Below are 16,533 nucleotides of genomic sequence, written 5' to 3'. Positions count from 1 at the left end.
AACACCCACACTGGGGTAAAAGTCTATTTCTCAGAAACGGGAGAGATCATACCCATCCTCCCTCTGGTCTGAGCTGTGTGAGCTGCCTGGCTCACTCTCATTGCTTGCCCTCAGTCTGTGCCTAATTAGTTTGTCCCTTCCCCCAAGCAAACAAAGACCTTTTCTGGCAAATTTCAAGGATGTCTTCTGTTGGTGATTATTTGTGGGTTTCTTTTCTGGTCAAGCATTAATTCTGAGGCTTGTCATGAAGTAAGTTCTGAGAGAAAATGCAGAGTTCAAGCAGCTTTCTGCCTCTGTGCCGCCATCTTGGCCGGAAGTCCTCACATCCTTATGTTTGGAAAAAAGCCTGTATTTGAAAATCAAATTTTCTATTCAGCTCTGGTCTTTTTATCACAAATGTTTGATAATCCTCTATTTCATTGTATGATCACCTTTCCCCCTGAAGGATTATACTCATTTTTGCTGGATTGATGATTTGTGGTTACAATCCTACCTAGCTCCATTGCTCTCTGGAATAACATTCCAAACACTCTAGCCTGTTAATGTAGAAGCTGGTAAATCTTGGATTATCCTGAATATGGCTACACTATAACTGAATTGTTTCTTCCTGGAGGTTTGCAATATTTTCCCCTTGATTTGGGAGTTGCAGAATTTGACTATAATATTCCTATGAGTTTTCATTTTGGGATCTCTTCCAAGAGGTGATTGGCTGCTAAATCTTAACCTGACTATGGCTCCACTATAATTGAATTGTTTCTTTCTGACTGGTTGTAATATTTTCTCTTTGATCTGATAACTCTAGAAATTAGTTTAATTCTAGAAATTAGCTAGAATATTCCTTTGAGTTTTCATATTGGGGGTCTCTTTCAGGAAGTGATCCATCAATTTTTTCAATGAGTCATTTTACCCTCTGGTTCTAGGATATAAGAGCAGTTTAACTCAATTATTTTTTGAAAGGTTATCCAGGCTCTTTTTTTAAAAATCATGTCTTTCAGGTAGTCCAATAATTTTTAGATTGACTTTGCTGGATCTTTTTTTGGATGAGGCATTTTACGTATTCTTCTATTTTTCTTTTTTTTAATTCTTTTTACTTTTTGGCTTTATTTGACTGATTCCTGATATCTCAGTGAGTCATTCACTTCTGTTTGTCCAATTTTAATTTTTTCTGACTTATTTTCTTCAATTAGGATTCCTTTTATATTTGACCAGTTGTACTTTTAAATGGGTTTTTTGGCGCAGTGGATTTTTTTTTTCCATTTCAACATATTTTTTGTTTTTTTGTTTTTAAGAATTATTTTCATTTTCCATTTTGCCAATTTTATTTTTTAAGAAATTTTTATTCCATATATTTTTCCATTTCTCCAATTTGTTTTAAGGATTTGTTTTCTTCAGTCATTTTCTGTGCTTTCTTTTCCAGCCTGTTGCCTTTTCACAACTTTTCTCTTACGTAGCTTTTCTCCTGCATAGCTCTCACTTATTTTCCCCATTTTTCTTCCATTTTTCCTTTAAGATTCATTTCCAACTCTTGATAAAAAGCCTTTTGATATTGAGTTCATGTGATCAGTTTAAATACCCCTTTGAGCTTCACCTGAAGGCATGTTGCCTCTCCAAATTATGTATTCTGATCTTCCCTATTTCTATACTTGCTTTCTATGGTCAGACACCTTTTTGCTTTTTGCTCCTTTTAAAAAGTACAGAACAGAGAAGATTGTCCCAATCTTCTTTTTGCAGGGGAACAAGGGCCTCTCACTGATTCTGCTGGGGCCAGTGATACCGCAGGTTTAAATATTGGGCTGAAAAAAAAATCATCGGGCTGAGTAAGCCTGTCTAAGTCCCATTTGTCACACTGAGGTTCAGGAACTCTTGTTTCTTTGTATGTCTATTTATTTATTTACTTATTTATTGTAGTTGTGTTGAAGGTTTCACATATGGTTTGTTAATAAACTGGCCTTTTGAACCAGAACAGAGTAGCCAACATTGGGTCATTTACCCCCTGCCCAATTGAGCCAGATCCTTGCTGAAGACTTTCCAAGATATCTTAATTTGGAAAATCATTACACTCTGAATGTTTGTGGGTTCTGTTGCTCCAGATTCCATTCAGATGTTTGATCTAGCATTGATTCTGAGGATTTGTTCTTTGACCCACTTATAACTTAGGATTCGATTATTTAGTTTTCAATCAATTTTTAATCTCTTTTTCTACTGCCCTTTGTTGAATTTAATCTTACTGCATTGGGATCTGAAAAGAATACGTTTAATAATCTTGAATGACTCTGGGAGTACAGCTAGAGGAATAAGCAGGAAATCACTGTAACTCTCCCATATTCACCTCCAAAACCAATGTGGGTACAGTAGAATCATCAAAAAAGATGGGGAGAAGCAATCTGTGAGCCCAAGAAACTTGGCAGATCAGCAGGAAATATGTGAGAGAAAAAGAGAGGACAGTCCAAGGTAGCAAATAAGGCAGTAGCAAGCCCTAGCTCAGCAACCATAGGTAGAGCCTGAGCACCATATGGTGGTATGGGCTAATGCCAACACTAGGACCCCCCCAAATACCTCAGTATGGTCAGGGGAACAAAGAGACTGTAGCTTTGAGAAGTGTCACAGTGTAGCCCCATTTAAACAGGCAGTCGCTAGAGGCCACTCCTCCTTTCAGTGCAGCCTCAAGGTAAAGTAGATCCCAGACCTTCAAGTGCCTAGATAACAGGAAGCTGCCAGTGACTGGATCACCACATCTTTTGGTGTATGGGACTGGGGATGCAGAAGCCCTTCAGGAACCTGAGTACACACCAGATAACACCACTTACAGGCTCAGTCAGTACCAAATACTCTGTGAGAACTATATTGCCTGCAGCAGTGTCAAAAGATGAGCAAAATGATCAGAAAAAGAATCTGAGCATAGAAAGTTATTGTGGGGAAAAGATCAAGATACAAATTCAGAAAAGGATAGCAAAGTCAAAACATCCATAGGCAAAACCCCAAAGAAAAGTTTTTTTTTTCTTCTACTTTTCCTGGGTTCCCTTCTGAGCTTACCTAGTAGTTCTTTCTGTGCTTGAAACCACTTCCCCTTTTTCTGTAGGATGGGATAGGGTGGCTGGATACTGATGGAAGCTTTAGGGATCTGGGTACTGAGCCAGTGTCCTAGTGTTTGTGTCTGCCCTATGCTGAGGCTGTTGGAGTGTTTCTGCATTTTTCCAGGGACCACTGGTGGCTGCCTGTTTGCTTAGGTACCTATAGGTTTGGGTCTACCTGCTTGCCCAGGGCTACATTGAAGCACATGGAGGTCTGGCCTCTGGAGGTTGCCAGTTTGCCTGGGGCTATGCTGAAGCATGTGGCAGTTCTCAGAGCTGGAGTTTGCCTGTTACCCTGACTGTGCCAAAGTATATGGTGAACCCAGATGTTGGATCAGTGAGCTGGTACTCTTAAGATCTACTGCTGGTTTGCTGAGGTGGGGCTCACTCCTGGTTTGCTGGGATGCTTCCTGTTCTTGACTGCACTTCCCTTTGATTCAAGTGAGACCTTTCCTGCCAATCTTCCAGGATTCTTGGTCTCACAGACTGATGTTTCTACTGTTATAGGATTTGTATTGTATCATGTTGTGTGGAGGTGAATATGGGAAAGTTAAAATGAATTACTGTTTACTCCGCTATCTTGATTATCTTGACTGAATGTTAACTTGTTGAAAAATGTTATTATATATCCTTATAGATATATGATAACATTACCTACTGATAACCAGAGTTTATGATTCCATTATTTCAATATTTCAAATCATTCTTTAATTCCCACACAAATATACTTCATAATTCCCTTTGGTGCTCTATTAGGTGTGATATTAGAGAGTTAGAATTAGAGATAATAGGTTTAAAGAGAGTTAACATTTCTATACGATAAAGAACTAAATGGTTCAAAATAAATATCTTTTTAAAAATATTTTATTTATTGGCAATGAAGCATTTAACCTTTAGACTAACACTAATTAAACCTTATTCCATATTATAAAGGAGCAAATCAATAAAATATGCCCTTTGAACATCTAAAAATACAATTAATGCCTTGGCAAATTCAAAACACAATTCTCTCTTCTTTAATTTTCCAAATCTCAAAATAATATGAAAAAAAATGTTATTTACCATCTGATAGTTTCTTTCTTTTTTTTAATAGTTTATATTTATCAGATATATGCATGGGCAATTTTACAACTTGACAATTGCCAAACCTTTTGTTCTCCTTTTTCCCCTCCTTCTGCCCCACCTCAAGATGGCAGCTTGACCCATACATGCTAAATACGTTAGAGTATAAATTAAACACAATATATGTATACATGTCCAAACAGTTGTTTTGCTGTACAAAAAAAAATCAGACTTTGAAATAGAGAACAATTAGCCTGTGAAGGAAATCCAAAATGCAGGCAGACCAAATTAGAGGGATTGGGAATTCTATGTAGTGGTTCATAATCATCTCCTAGAGTTCTTTCCTGGGTGTAACTGGTTCAGTTCATTACTGCTCTAATGGAACTGATTTGGTTCATCTCATTGTTGATAATGGCCACATCCATCAGAATTAATCATCATATATAGTATTGTTGTTGAAGTATATAATCTCCTGGTCCTGCTCATTTCACTCAGCATCAATTCCTGTAAGTTTCTCCAGGCCTTTCTGAAATCATCCTGTTGGTCCAAAATAAATATCTTTAAAAATCTTTGATTTCACTAGTGAGGATTCTCAGAATCAAGTTGTTTATCACTTAGCACTAAGTAGTCAAAGGAAAGCAAACAAAGCTTCCCATGATATTACTGATATTGCTTTAATACTACCTGAGACAAAAAGCCCATGCATCATCCAGCATACAATAAGCTCAGTCCTTCAGGAGATTTGTTTTCCTCAATATGGGTATTCCTTCTACTTGTGCAGCTCTTAAGCAATCTGAATCCTAAACTGTCTTTGTGAGTTAATGGTGCTTCTTCAAATCAACTGGTGTTAGCTTTCTGGTGATTAATTCTTCTCAACTCACAGAATTTTTTCCTTAAAAAAGAAAGGTCATGTTCAGATACTTACAGAAAGTTTGTTAAGACACAAAATAGCTTGTAATGGATTGTTTTAGACATCCAATAGTCATCTCTACAGTGTGTTGGAACTTTGGAGATTATTTCTAATCATTTCCAAAGAGCCTCCACTTTATTTCTAAGGCCAATAAACTGCCTGAAAATCCTTAACTGTTTCACACTAGAAATGTTGACATAGCTTTTTTCTATTATGTACCCTTAAATTTGACAATCTCTCCTAAAATTGAAAGGGGACCAAAAAAGTTCTTTCTATATTTTTTTCTGGTTTTCAGTGCTACTCGTAATGTTGTGCTTCAACAATCAAAGTACTCCTATCACTATGTGTTTATGTTCCACATATGTATTATTACTGAAGAATATGGAATATCTTTCTATTGAAGCATATCCAAAAATGATTAAATGGTATTATTGAATTTTTAAAGGCAAATTGTTTCTTTGTTATTTTAGAACAACCCTTATGCTTGCCATCAGTTTGGAATTCACAGAAATGGTCAGTGTTCTTCTTCAACATAATGCTGATCTCACTATCAAAGATCAATTGGGACGGACAGCTGAGACATATGCTAGGATCTATAATTATCCTCAGTAAGTGCTAACATAATTCTAATTGTCTTTATATAACTGCATCTAAAAGAATTTTTCCTCCATAAAATTGAGAGTGAATCTGGCTTTCATAGTTGCATATTATAATAATTGTCTGGAAAATACCCTGGCGAACTCCAGTTCTTGAGAACTGCCGCATGCTTCAGCATAGCCCCAGGAAAACGGGCAGCCTCTAGCAGACAGACCTCTACCTGTTTCATATTTAAGGGTACTAAGAAGAAATTGATCAAATGGCAACTTTAAGTTATCAAAGTTCAGGAGGGAATAAGTAAGAGAAAGGATACAAGGTAGAGTCACAGTATCAGATTAGAAATTTCAGAAGTAATAATGAAAATAGCTGCCATTTTTGTAGTTTTTTAAGGATATCCAATGTTTTATATACATCTTCACAAAAGTTATATCATTTAATAATAATGCACATTTATAGAAACTGTAGGGTTTTTTGTTTGTGTTTGTTTCTATTTTAATCTCTTGCTGACCCCTCTCAACTGTATGAGACCTAAAGTTAGTTTTAGGTAAAATCACGTTATGTCTTGGATGCCTTCACATGAGTGCTAACTAAAAAGGATCATAAATGGATCCTCAATTTGGAGTCAGGAGATCTGGGGAGAGATCATGCCTCTCACCCTCTGTGTGACCTTAGACAAGAATAATCTTTATAAAATGGAGTTATTTAATTGATAAAATAGAGACATTAGATTTAATGACCTAATATTGATTAATTAATGACTATAATACTGATTCTGAAGATGTTTCTTGCATCTAGTGTGAATGATTAATTTTGTTCTTCAGACTTTGTTAAAACAATAAAAATTTGGCGATCTGATTTGAAATATACATACACTTGTCATATATAATTTTATCTTGATTTCTATAGACTTATTATATTTTATCTTTTATTTTAGACATATTTATCACAAACAAATTGAACAATATATACTCCCTCCTCTCCAAGCCAGCAATTTAGAGAAGGCTTCCAATACCGGATTTGTTTTGGGTACCCCTTCCATGGATAAAAAAGGTAGAATTTTTTGATCCAAATAAATAATACTAAAAATAATGTAGAACAATTTTAAAATTCATATGTTCTCTATTTTTTCTATTTCCATTTTATATTTTAAAAGCATAGCACTGATTTATTTTTGGTTACCTAATTACCTATCTACCCACCTACTACCCTGAAATGACAAAAACAGTGTTTGTGTTATAATTTTTTGCGTTATCAAAAAAAATTAGGTAGAGTACACTCTCAATTTTTTTCTTATAACTTTTTATTTACAAAATAATAGCATGGGTAATTTTTCAACATTTACCCTTGCAAAACCTTTTGTTCCAACTTTTATCCTCCTTCCCCCCAACCCCTCCCCTAGAAGGCAGGTAGTCCAATATATGTTAAATATGCTAAGTCCAATATATATATATATATATATATATATATATATATATATATATATATATATATACACATACATATATATATGTATATATATATATATACGTATATATATATATATATATATATATATATATATATATATATATATATATACCTATTTATATAGTTATCTTGCCACATGAGAAAAACCAGATCTAGAAAGAAAGAAAAAAACTTGAGAAGGAAAACAAAAAATGCAAGCAAATAACAGAAAGTACACTCTCAATTTTTTGATTGCTATATTATTCTAAATACGTTTATCCAAATTATATGAAAACTTAAAACACTTTAAAATGTTATATTTGGCAAAATTGTTTATTTCTTATTGTTAAATGTGGGGAAAATAAATAATGCATCTTACCTATGATCAAATATAGATGGAAAGATTGCTAGAGAGATAGATCGATGGATCAAACAACAGAAGAGCATTTCTTTGGGAACTCTGTAAATCAATTTCCCAAGCTTTGGAAATAAATTTAAATGTTTTCATAATTTTATAATGTTCATAAAGTATTCCCTTACCACAAACTAATGATAATGAAAAAGTCATAAGAATTTAGGGGACCAGGAAACAAGAGGAGCAGGTTTGAAAGAGAATGCCTGTGATCCTACATTTTCTGCAGATATTTTCATACTTGCCCATCCACTTCCAACTTGACTCTAGGAAAACTTTATAACTTCCTAATCCAGTCAGTTAAACTTTAGAAGAGTGAGCATTTTCTCTTTATTTTGCTTTCAGAATTCAACTTTATCCTGCTAGCTGGGACATTTGAAAAATTAATGACAGGGGCAGCAGCTAGGTGGTACAGTGGATAGAATACCAGGTCTGAAGTCAGGAGGACCTGAATTTCAATTTGGTCTCAGACACTTAACACTGCCTACTTGTGTGATGTTGGGCAAGTAACTTAACCCTAATTGTTTCAGGAAAAAAAAAAGAATTAGTGGCATAGGTTTGCAATAGTAAATTCATCTCACATTTATAAGATTTATTTTTAAATGAATTTATCCATTATTATGTGACAAAAATAGATATTATGGTGATTCCTACTTGAATGGTGATGACAGCAAAAAGCTTAGATGACTTCCTTACAGAAAAGTGTGATCAAACACTTTTTAACTACCGGGCAGTACTATATATATATATATATATATATATATATATATATATATATATATATATATATATATGTGTGTGTGTGTGTGTGTGTGCGTGTGTGTGTGTGTATATATGTATATGTATACATATATATATATATGTGTGTGTGTGTGTATATATATATATATATATATATATATATATATATATATATATATATATATATACACACACACACAAAGAGATGAGTTATGTAAACCTTTCCACAAAGAAGAAATGAGAACATACAATGGCAGAAAAAGCAGTGTTTAATTTTAAGTATATCTTACTACTGGCATTTTCCAAGAAAATATTTCAAATTCCTATTATCAGTCAGGTAATCCTCACTTTTCCTTAACTTATTAATTTATAAAATAGATCTCTAGCTACATACATGAAATTGTTGTAACAAACATTTAAAGGTAAAAAGGGAAGATCTATTTATCAAAAATCTAGAGTTATATTTTATGATGTTAAATTCATAAAACATTTTTAAAAGGTTTTTTTTTTTTTTTTTTTTTTTTTTTTTACAAATCACTAGTCCAAATAATTATGTTAATAACCTAATTGATAGTAGGGGTATCAATGAAGAAAATGTTATAGTCTTTTAAAAGAATTAAATATAAGTACACTTGAAGTGTATGTAGTAATAAAATAAAGTAGAAATAGAACCGTTCATAAATATCAGAAGTATATCAGAATATAGATGCTGATTTTGTGATTATACAGTACTCAATAATAACAAGGAAAAATCTTGGTTTATGCATAAATATATTAATATTAGACTTACAAGTGGTTAAAAGAATTAGAAAAATATAAAAAGAAAGATGGCAGCGTGGAGGCAGACAGCTGCTTGAGCTCCTCGTTTTCTCTCAGAACTTACTTCATGACAAGCCTCTGACTTAATGCTTGACCCAGAAAGAAATCCACAGATGATCACCAAGAGAAGACATCCTTGAAAGTCGCCAGAAAAGGTCTGTGTTTGCTCGGGGGAGGGTCAATCAGACTGGGCGCAGACTGAGGGCAGACAGCCAGAGCAAGACAGGCAGCTCACACAGCTCAGACCTGAGGGGGAGGGGTGTGATCTCTGCCGTTTCTGTGAAAGGGCTTTTGCCCCAGTGTGGATGCTCCGTCTTGGCAGCAAGCCAGGAGCGGTGGAGAGGGTGTAAACACCAGAGGTGAAGATTAAAACCCCAGAAAGCCAGCGTCTCTCAGAGCCCAGCCACCCCCAACCCCCACTTGGACTGACTCGGTGCATTCTCGGAGCCTCAGAGCGCAGACTCAGTACAATCATTGCTGTTCTGTTAGTGCCTCTCTGCTGCCCTACCCCCAGTCTGTAGAGGAAGCCCATTAATACCATCCAGCCCCATCCCCCGCAAAACAGACCAATTGTTTCTCTTGTCAGTTTGTTTTCTTTGATTCCTGCTCTGACAAAATGAACAAAAAATTCAAAAGGGCTCTAACCATTGACAGCTTCTGTGTGGAGAGAGAGCAGACTTCAAATGCTGAGGAGACTAGGAACAGACTGTCCCCAGATGTATCCCCTGGGAGGGATATAAGCTGCTCCTCAATACAAAAGAACCTCATAGAGGAAAAAAAAAAGGCTCTCACAAGAGAGCTGGAAGAGAAATGGGAAAAGGAAAGGGAAGCTTGGCAAGAGAGCCTGGAGAAGTCATCCCATGCATTCAAAGTGGATAAAGAAATCAAATCACTGAGAAACAAGATTAGTGAGCTGGAAAAGGTAAACAACTCCAAGGAAAACAGGATTAGTGAGCTGGAAAAAGAAATCAGCTCTCTAAAAAATAAAATGGATAAAATGGAAAAAAATTCCATAGAAGATAAAAACTCAATTGGACAATTACAAAGAGATATAAAAAATTGAGTGAAGAAAATACATCATTGAAAATTAGACTGGAGCAAGTAGAAATGAATGACTCAAGGAGAAACCAAGAGGGAGTCAAGCAAAACCAGAGAAATGAAACAATTGAAAAGACTGTCAAGTACCTTACCAGAAAGACAACAGACCTGGAAAACAGATCCAGGAGAGACAATTTGAGAATAATCGGACTCCATGAAAAATGGGAGGAAAAAAAGAGCTTGGACACCATTTTCGAGGAAATTATCAAAGAGAACTGCCCAGACATTCTGGAAACAGAGGGTAAAATAGACATTGAAAAAATTCATCTATCACCTACTGAAAGGGACCCTAAAATCAAAACGCCAAGAAATATAGTGGCCAAGTTCAATAACCATCAGACAAAGGAAAAGATATTGGAAGCTGCTAGAAAAAAGCAATTCAGATATGGAGGATCCACAATAAGGATAACCCAGGATCTAGCAGCGTCCACATTAAAAGAACGCAGGGCCTGGAACATGACATTCCAAAAGGCTAAGGAACTTGGTATGCAGCCAAGAATAACTTACCCAGCAAGAATGAGCATCGTTTTCCAGGGAAGAAGATGGACATTTAACGAAATAAATGAATTCCATCTATTTTTGATGAAAAAACCAGACCTACATAAAAGGTTTGATCTTCAAATACAGAACTCAAGAGATTTCTAAAAAGGTAAAAAGAAATCTTGAGAACTATACTTCTGTCAAAAAAAAATATATAAAGAACATATGTACAATTTGTCTTAGAAGCTAGAGGTGGAAAGGAGATTATATCATAAAAAAGTGTAAAGTGGTGGTACTACATCTCATGAAGAGGCAAAGGTAACCTATTATATCTGAAAGAAAGAAAGGAGGGAGATGAACATGGCGTGTATCAATAGACATATTCGATTTATGGTGAAACTTCTTCCACTTCATTGAAAAGTGAAAGGGAAGGAGTAAGCTAAGGGGAAGGGAATACAGTAATTTCGAGGAAAAGGGGTAAAATAAGGGGAGGATCTTTAAGGTGGGGGAGGGATCCTAAAAAGGGAGGGTTGTGAAAAGCAAGTGGTGTTCACCAGTTTAATACTGGATAGGAGGGTAAAAGGGAAGGAAAGGGGAAAAGCATAAGCAGGGGTTAATAGGATGGCAAGCAATATAGAATTAGTCCTTCTAACCATAAATGTGAATGGGGCAAACTGCCTCATAAAGAGGAAGCAGTTAGCAGACTGGATTAAAAGTCAGAATCCTACTATATGTTGTTTACAGGAAACACACCTGAAACAGGGTGAGACATTCAAACTAAAAGTAAAAGGGTGGAGCAGAATCTATTATGCTTCAGGCAAAACCAAAAAAGCAGGAGTAGCCATCCTCATCTCAGATCAAGCAAAAACAAAAATTGATCTAATTAAAAGAGATAAGGAAGGGCATTATATCCTGCTAAAGGGTAGCATCAATAATGAAGCAGTATCAATATTAAACATATATGCACCAAGTGGTGCAGCATCTAAATTCTTAAAAGAGAAATTAAGAGAGCTGCAAGAGGAAATAGATAGCAAAACTATAATAGCGGGAGATCTCAACCTTGCACTCTCAGAATTAGATAAATCAAACCACAAAATAAATAAGAAAGAAGTCAAAGAGGTAAATAGAATACTAGAAAAGTTTGATATGATAGATCTTTGGCGAAAGCTAAATGGAGACAGAAAGGAATATACTTTCTTCTCAGCAGTTCATGGAACCTATACAAAAATTGATCATATACTAGGGCATAAAAACCTCAAAATCAAATGCAGTAAGGCAGAAATAGTAAATGCATCCTTTTCAGACCATAATGCAATCAAAATAACATTTAATAAAAAGCCAGGGGAAAATAGACCAAAAAATAATTGGAAACTAAATAATCTTATACTAAAGAATGATTGGGTAAAACAGCAAATCATAGACATAATTAATAACTTCACCCAAGAAAATGACAATAATGAGACATCATACCAAAATGTGTGGGATACAGCCAAGGCAGTAATAAGGGGAAGTTTTATATCTCTACAGGCCTACTTGCATAAAATAGAGAAAGAGAGGGCCAACGAATTGGGCTTACAACTAAAATTGCTAGAAAAGGAACAAATTAAAAACCCCCAGACAAACACAAAACTTGAAATTCAAAAAATAAAAGGTGAGATTAATAAAATTGAAAGTAAAAAAACTATTGAATTAATTAATAAAACTAAGAGTTGGTTTTATGAAAAAACCAACAAAATAGACAAACCCTTAGTAAACCTGATTAAAAAAGGAAAGAGAAAAAGCAAATTGATAGTCTTGAAAATGAAAAGGGTGAACTCACCACTAATGAAGAGGAAATTAGAACAATAGTTAGGAGCTACTTTGCTCAACATTATGCCGATAAATTCGATAACTTAAATGAAATGGAAGAATACCTTCAAAAATATAGCTTGCCCAGATTAACAGAGGAAGAAGTAAGTAGTCTAAATAGTCCCATCTCAGAAAAAGAAATAGACCAAGCTATTAACCAACTTCCTAAGAAAAAGTCCCCAGGACCAGATGGATTTACAGGTGAATTCTACCAAACATTTAAAGAACAACTAACTCCAATGCTATGTAAACTATTTGAAAAAATAGGGATTGAAGGAGTCCTACCAAATTCCTTCTATGACACAGACATGGTACTGATACCTAAAGCAGGTAGATCGAAAACTGAGAAAGAAAACTATAGACCAATTTCCTTAATGAATATTGATGCTAAAATCTTAAATAAGATATTAGCAAATAGACTTCAGAAAATCATCCCCAGGATAATACACTATGACCAAGTGGGATTTATACCAGGAATGCAGGGCTGGTTTAATATTAGGAAAACTATTAGTATAATTGACCATATTAATAATCAAATTAATAAAAACCATATGATCATCTCAATAGATGCAGAAAAGGCATTTGATAAAATCCATCATCCATTCCTACTAAAAACGCTTGAGAGTATAGGAATAAATGGACTATTCCTTAAAATAATAAGGAGCATATATTTAAAACCTTCAGTAAACATCATATGTAATGGTGATAAACTAGAACCTTTCCCTGTAAGATCAGGAGTGAAACAAGGTTGCCCACTATCACCATTACTATTCAATATAGTACTAGAAACGCTAGCCTCGGCAATAAGAGCCGAGAAAGAGATCCAAGGAATTAGAGTAGGAAATGAAGAAATCAAATTGTCACTTTTCGCAGATGACATGATGGTATACTTAGAGAACCCCAAAGACTCTGCTAAAAAGCTATTAGAAATAATTCAGAATTTTAGCAAAGTCGCAGGATACAAAATAAATCCACATAAATCCTCAGGATTTTTATACATTACCAACACAATCCAACAGCAAGAGATACAAAGAGAAATTCCATTCAAAATAACAGTCAATAGTATAAAATATTTGGGAATATATCTACCAAAGGAGAGTCAGGAATTATATGAGCAAAATTACAAAACACTTGCCACAAAAATAAAGTCAGATTTAAATAATTGGAAAGACATTCAGTGTTCTTGGATAGGCCGAGCGAATATAATAAAGATGACAATACTCCCCAAACTAATCTATTTATTTAGTGCTATACCAATCAGACTCCCAAGACACTATTTCAATGACCTAGAAAAAATAACAATAAAATTCATATGGAAGAATAAAAGGTCGAGAATTGCAAGGGAACTAATGAAAAAAAAGTCAGAGGAAGGTGGTCTAAGTGTACCTGATTTAAAGCTATATTATAAAGCAACAGTCACCAAAACCATTTGGTATTGGCTAAGAAATAGACTAGTTGATCAGTGGCATAGGTTAGGTTCACAGGGCAAGATAGTGAATAAAAATAGCAATCTAATCTTTGACAAACCCAAAGATCCCGAATTTTGGGATAAGAATTCATTATTTGACAAAAACTGCTGGGAAAACTGGAAATTAGTATGGCAGAAACTAGGCATGGACCCACATTTAACACCACATACTAAGATTAGATCAAAATGGGTCCAAGATTTAGGCATAAAGAACGAAATCATAAATAAATTGGAGGAACATGGGATGCTTTACCTCTCAGACTTGTGGAGGAGGAAGGAGTTTGTGTCCAAGGGAGAACTAGAGACCATTATTGATCACAAAATAGAACATTTTGATTACACCAAATTAAAAAGTTTCTGCACAAACAAAACTAATGCAAACAAGATTAGAAGGGAAGTAACAAATTGGGAAAAAATTTTTACAGTTAAAGGTTCTGATAAAGGCCTCATCTCCAAAATATACAGAGAATTGACTTTAATTTATAAGAAATCAAACCATTCTCCAATTGATAAATGGTCAAAGGATATGAACAGACAATTTTCAGATGATGAAATTAAAACTATTTCCACTCATATGAAAGAGTGTTCCAAATCACTATTGATCAGAGAAATGCAAATTAAGACAACTCTGAGGTATCATTACACACCTGTCAGATTGGCTAAGATGACAGGAACAAATAACAATGAATGTTGGAGGGGCTGTGGGAAAACTGGGACACTGATGCATTGTTGGTGGAGTTGTGAAAGAATCCAACCATTCTGGAGAGCAATCTGGAATTATGCCCAAAAAGTTATCAAAATGTACATACCCTTTGACCCAGCCATACTACTACTGGGCTTATACCCCAAGGAACTACTAAAGAAGGGAAAGGGTCCTGTATGTGCCAAAATGTTTGTGGCAGCCCTTTTCATAGTGGCTAGAAGCTGGAAGATGAATGGATGTCCATCAATTGGAGAATGGTTGGGTAAACTATGGTATATGAATGTTATGGAATATTATTGTTCTATAAGAAATGACCAACAGGAGAAATACAGAGAGGCTTGGAGAGACTTACATCAACTGATGCTGAGTGAAACAAGCAGAACCAGAAGATCATTATATACTTCAACAATGATACTGTACGAGGATGTATGCTGATGGAAGTGGATTTCTTCAACATAGAGAAGAGCTAATCCAATTCCAATTGATTAATGATGGACAGAACCAGCTACATCCAGATAAGGAACACTGGGAAATGAATGTAAACTGTTATTTTTACCTTCTGAATCCAATTCTTCCTGTGCAACAAAAAATTCGGTTCTACACACATATATTGTATCTAGAATATACTGTAATATATTTAACATATATAAGACTGCTTGCCATCTGGGGGAGGGGGTTGGGGAGGAAGGGAAAAAATCTGAATAGAAGTAAGTGCAAGGGATAATGTTGTAAAAAATTACCCATGCATATGTACTGTCAAAAAAATGTTATAATTATAAAATAAAATAAAAATTAAAAAAAAAAGTAGGCATTGACCCACATCTAACACTGTATACCAAAATAAGATGGAAATGAATTCATTATTTAGACATAAAGAGTGATGTTATAAGCAAATAAAAAGAACAAATGTTAATTTACCTCTCAAAAAAAAAAAAAGAAAATATAAAAAGAAGAGTTAATTATAATGATTTGCTATTATAAAATGTACTTGTTTTCCCTCAAATGCTCATCTTCCACAATGTATTTGTTCCATTTTATTTTCTATTCAGAAAAAAATGGTAAAATTCATTATTTGATAGGCAAATGTAATAGTAATATCTAACCTGGTGATCTCTCAGTTCACTTGAACTTAAGAAGATTTGTCACCATAAACCTAAAATCTTAGTCGTTTTGGGGCACAGCTTAGAGCAATAAGAAGGTGAAGAACATTTTTTCTTCCTTTGCATATAAGGTTCTTAAAAATTATATTTTCAAATTGGAACTTTTATCATGAAGAATGAATATGCTAGTCTTGGTCCTGTGGCTTGGAGTCCTTTTTAACACACAAGGAACTAACATCTTGCTTTCTTGCCATTAATTTTTGCATTCTTTTGTAGATATTAATTATGAATAACCCCAGTTTTGTTCAAAATTCTTAATTTATGAGTTTTCTGGTACTTTGAAAAATTATTATATTCTGTGATTGAGCACTCCCTAACTATTTCTATTTGAGACTTTGATATTTTAATTCAGGATTATAATGGAAAGTCCACAATTCATCCATAACATTTAATTCCAAAAGTTCTTTTTTTATTTCTCTGCTCTCTGAAAATAGATATTCAATTTGTTTTTTTTGTACAACCATGACTTTAAATGCGTATTTTCATCTTCCTGTATAAGTCATCATGATTAATACCATGAGCCACTGAATGACAAATGCAACAAATAAAACTAATATCCTTCTCAAATGAGACAGTGCTGTAGTATAGATAAGAGAAGGCAGACAGGATCCTGTGGTCTAGTTCTGGCTCTACCACAAAATAGCTTTTTCATCTCTTTGAATCTGTATTCTTTTGTTTCTATTTACAAACATAAAGCGAAAGTTTGGAATATCCTCTG

General features: G+C 34.5%; 1 protein-coding gene across 2 annotated transcripts in view; it reads left to right on the top strand.

Moving 5' to 3' along the window:
• LOC141543048 (putative ankyrin repeat domain-containing protein 26-like protein) overlaps positions 1 to 16,533 on the top strand; it is a 57,683-nt gene that overhangs the window by 22,092 nt on the left and 19,058 nt on the right. For both annotated transcript variants that reach the window (XM_074267856.1, XM_074267857.1), the window contains 2 exons: positions 5,514 to 5,651; positions 6,575 to 6,690. In XM_074267856.1, the coding sequence (XP_074123957.1) occupies positions 5,514 to 5,651; positions 6,575 to 6,690 (254 nt within the window). The remainder of the gene's footprint in view (positions 1 to 5,513; positions 5,652 to 6,574; positions 6,691 to 16,533) is intronic.

Source organism: Sminthopsis crassicaudata, chromosome 5, assembly GCF_048593235.1.
Source record: "Sminthopsis crassicaudata isolate SCR6 chromosome 5, ASM4859323v1, whole genome shotgun sequence".
Classification (NCBI taxonomy): Eukaryota; Metazoa; Chordata; class Mammalia; order Dasyuromorphia; family Dasyuridae; genus Sminthopsis; species Sminthopsis crassicaudata.
Note: the sequence above shows the minus strand (reverse complement) of the source record. Positions and strands in the feature narration are given on the sequence as shown.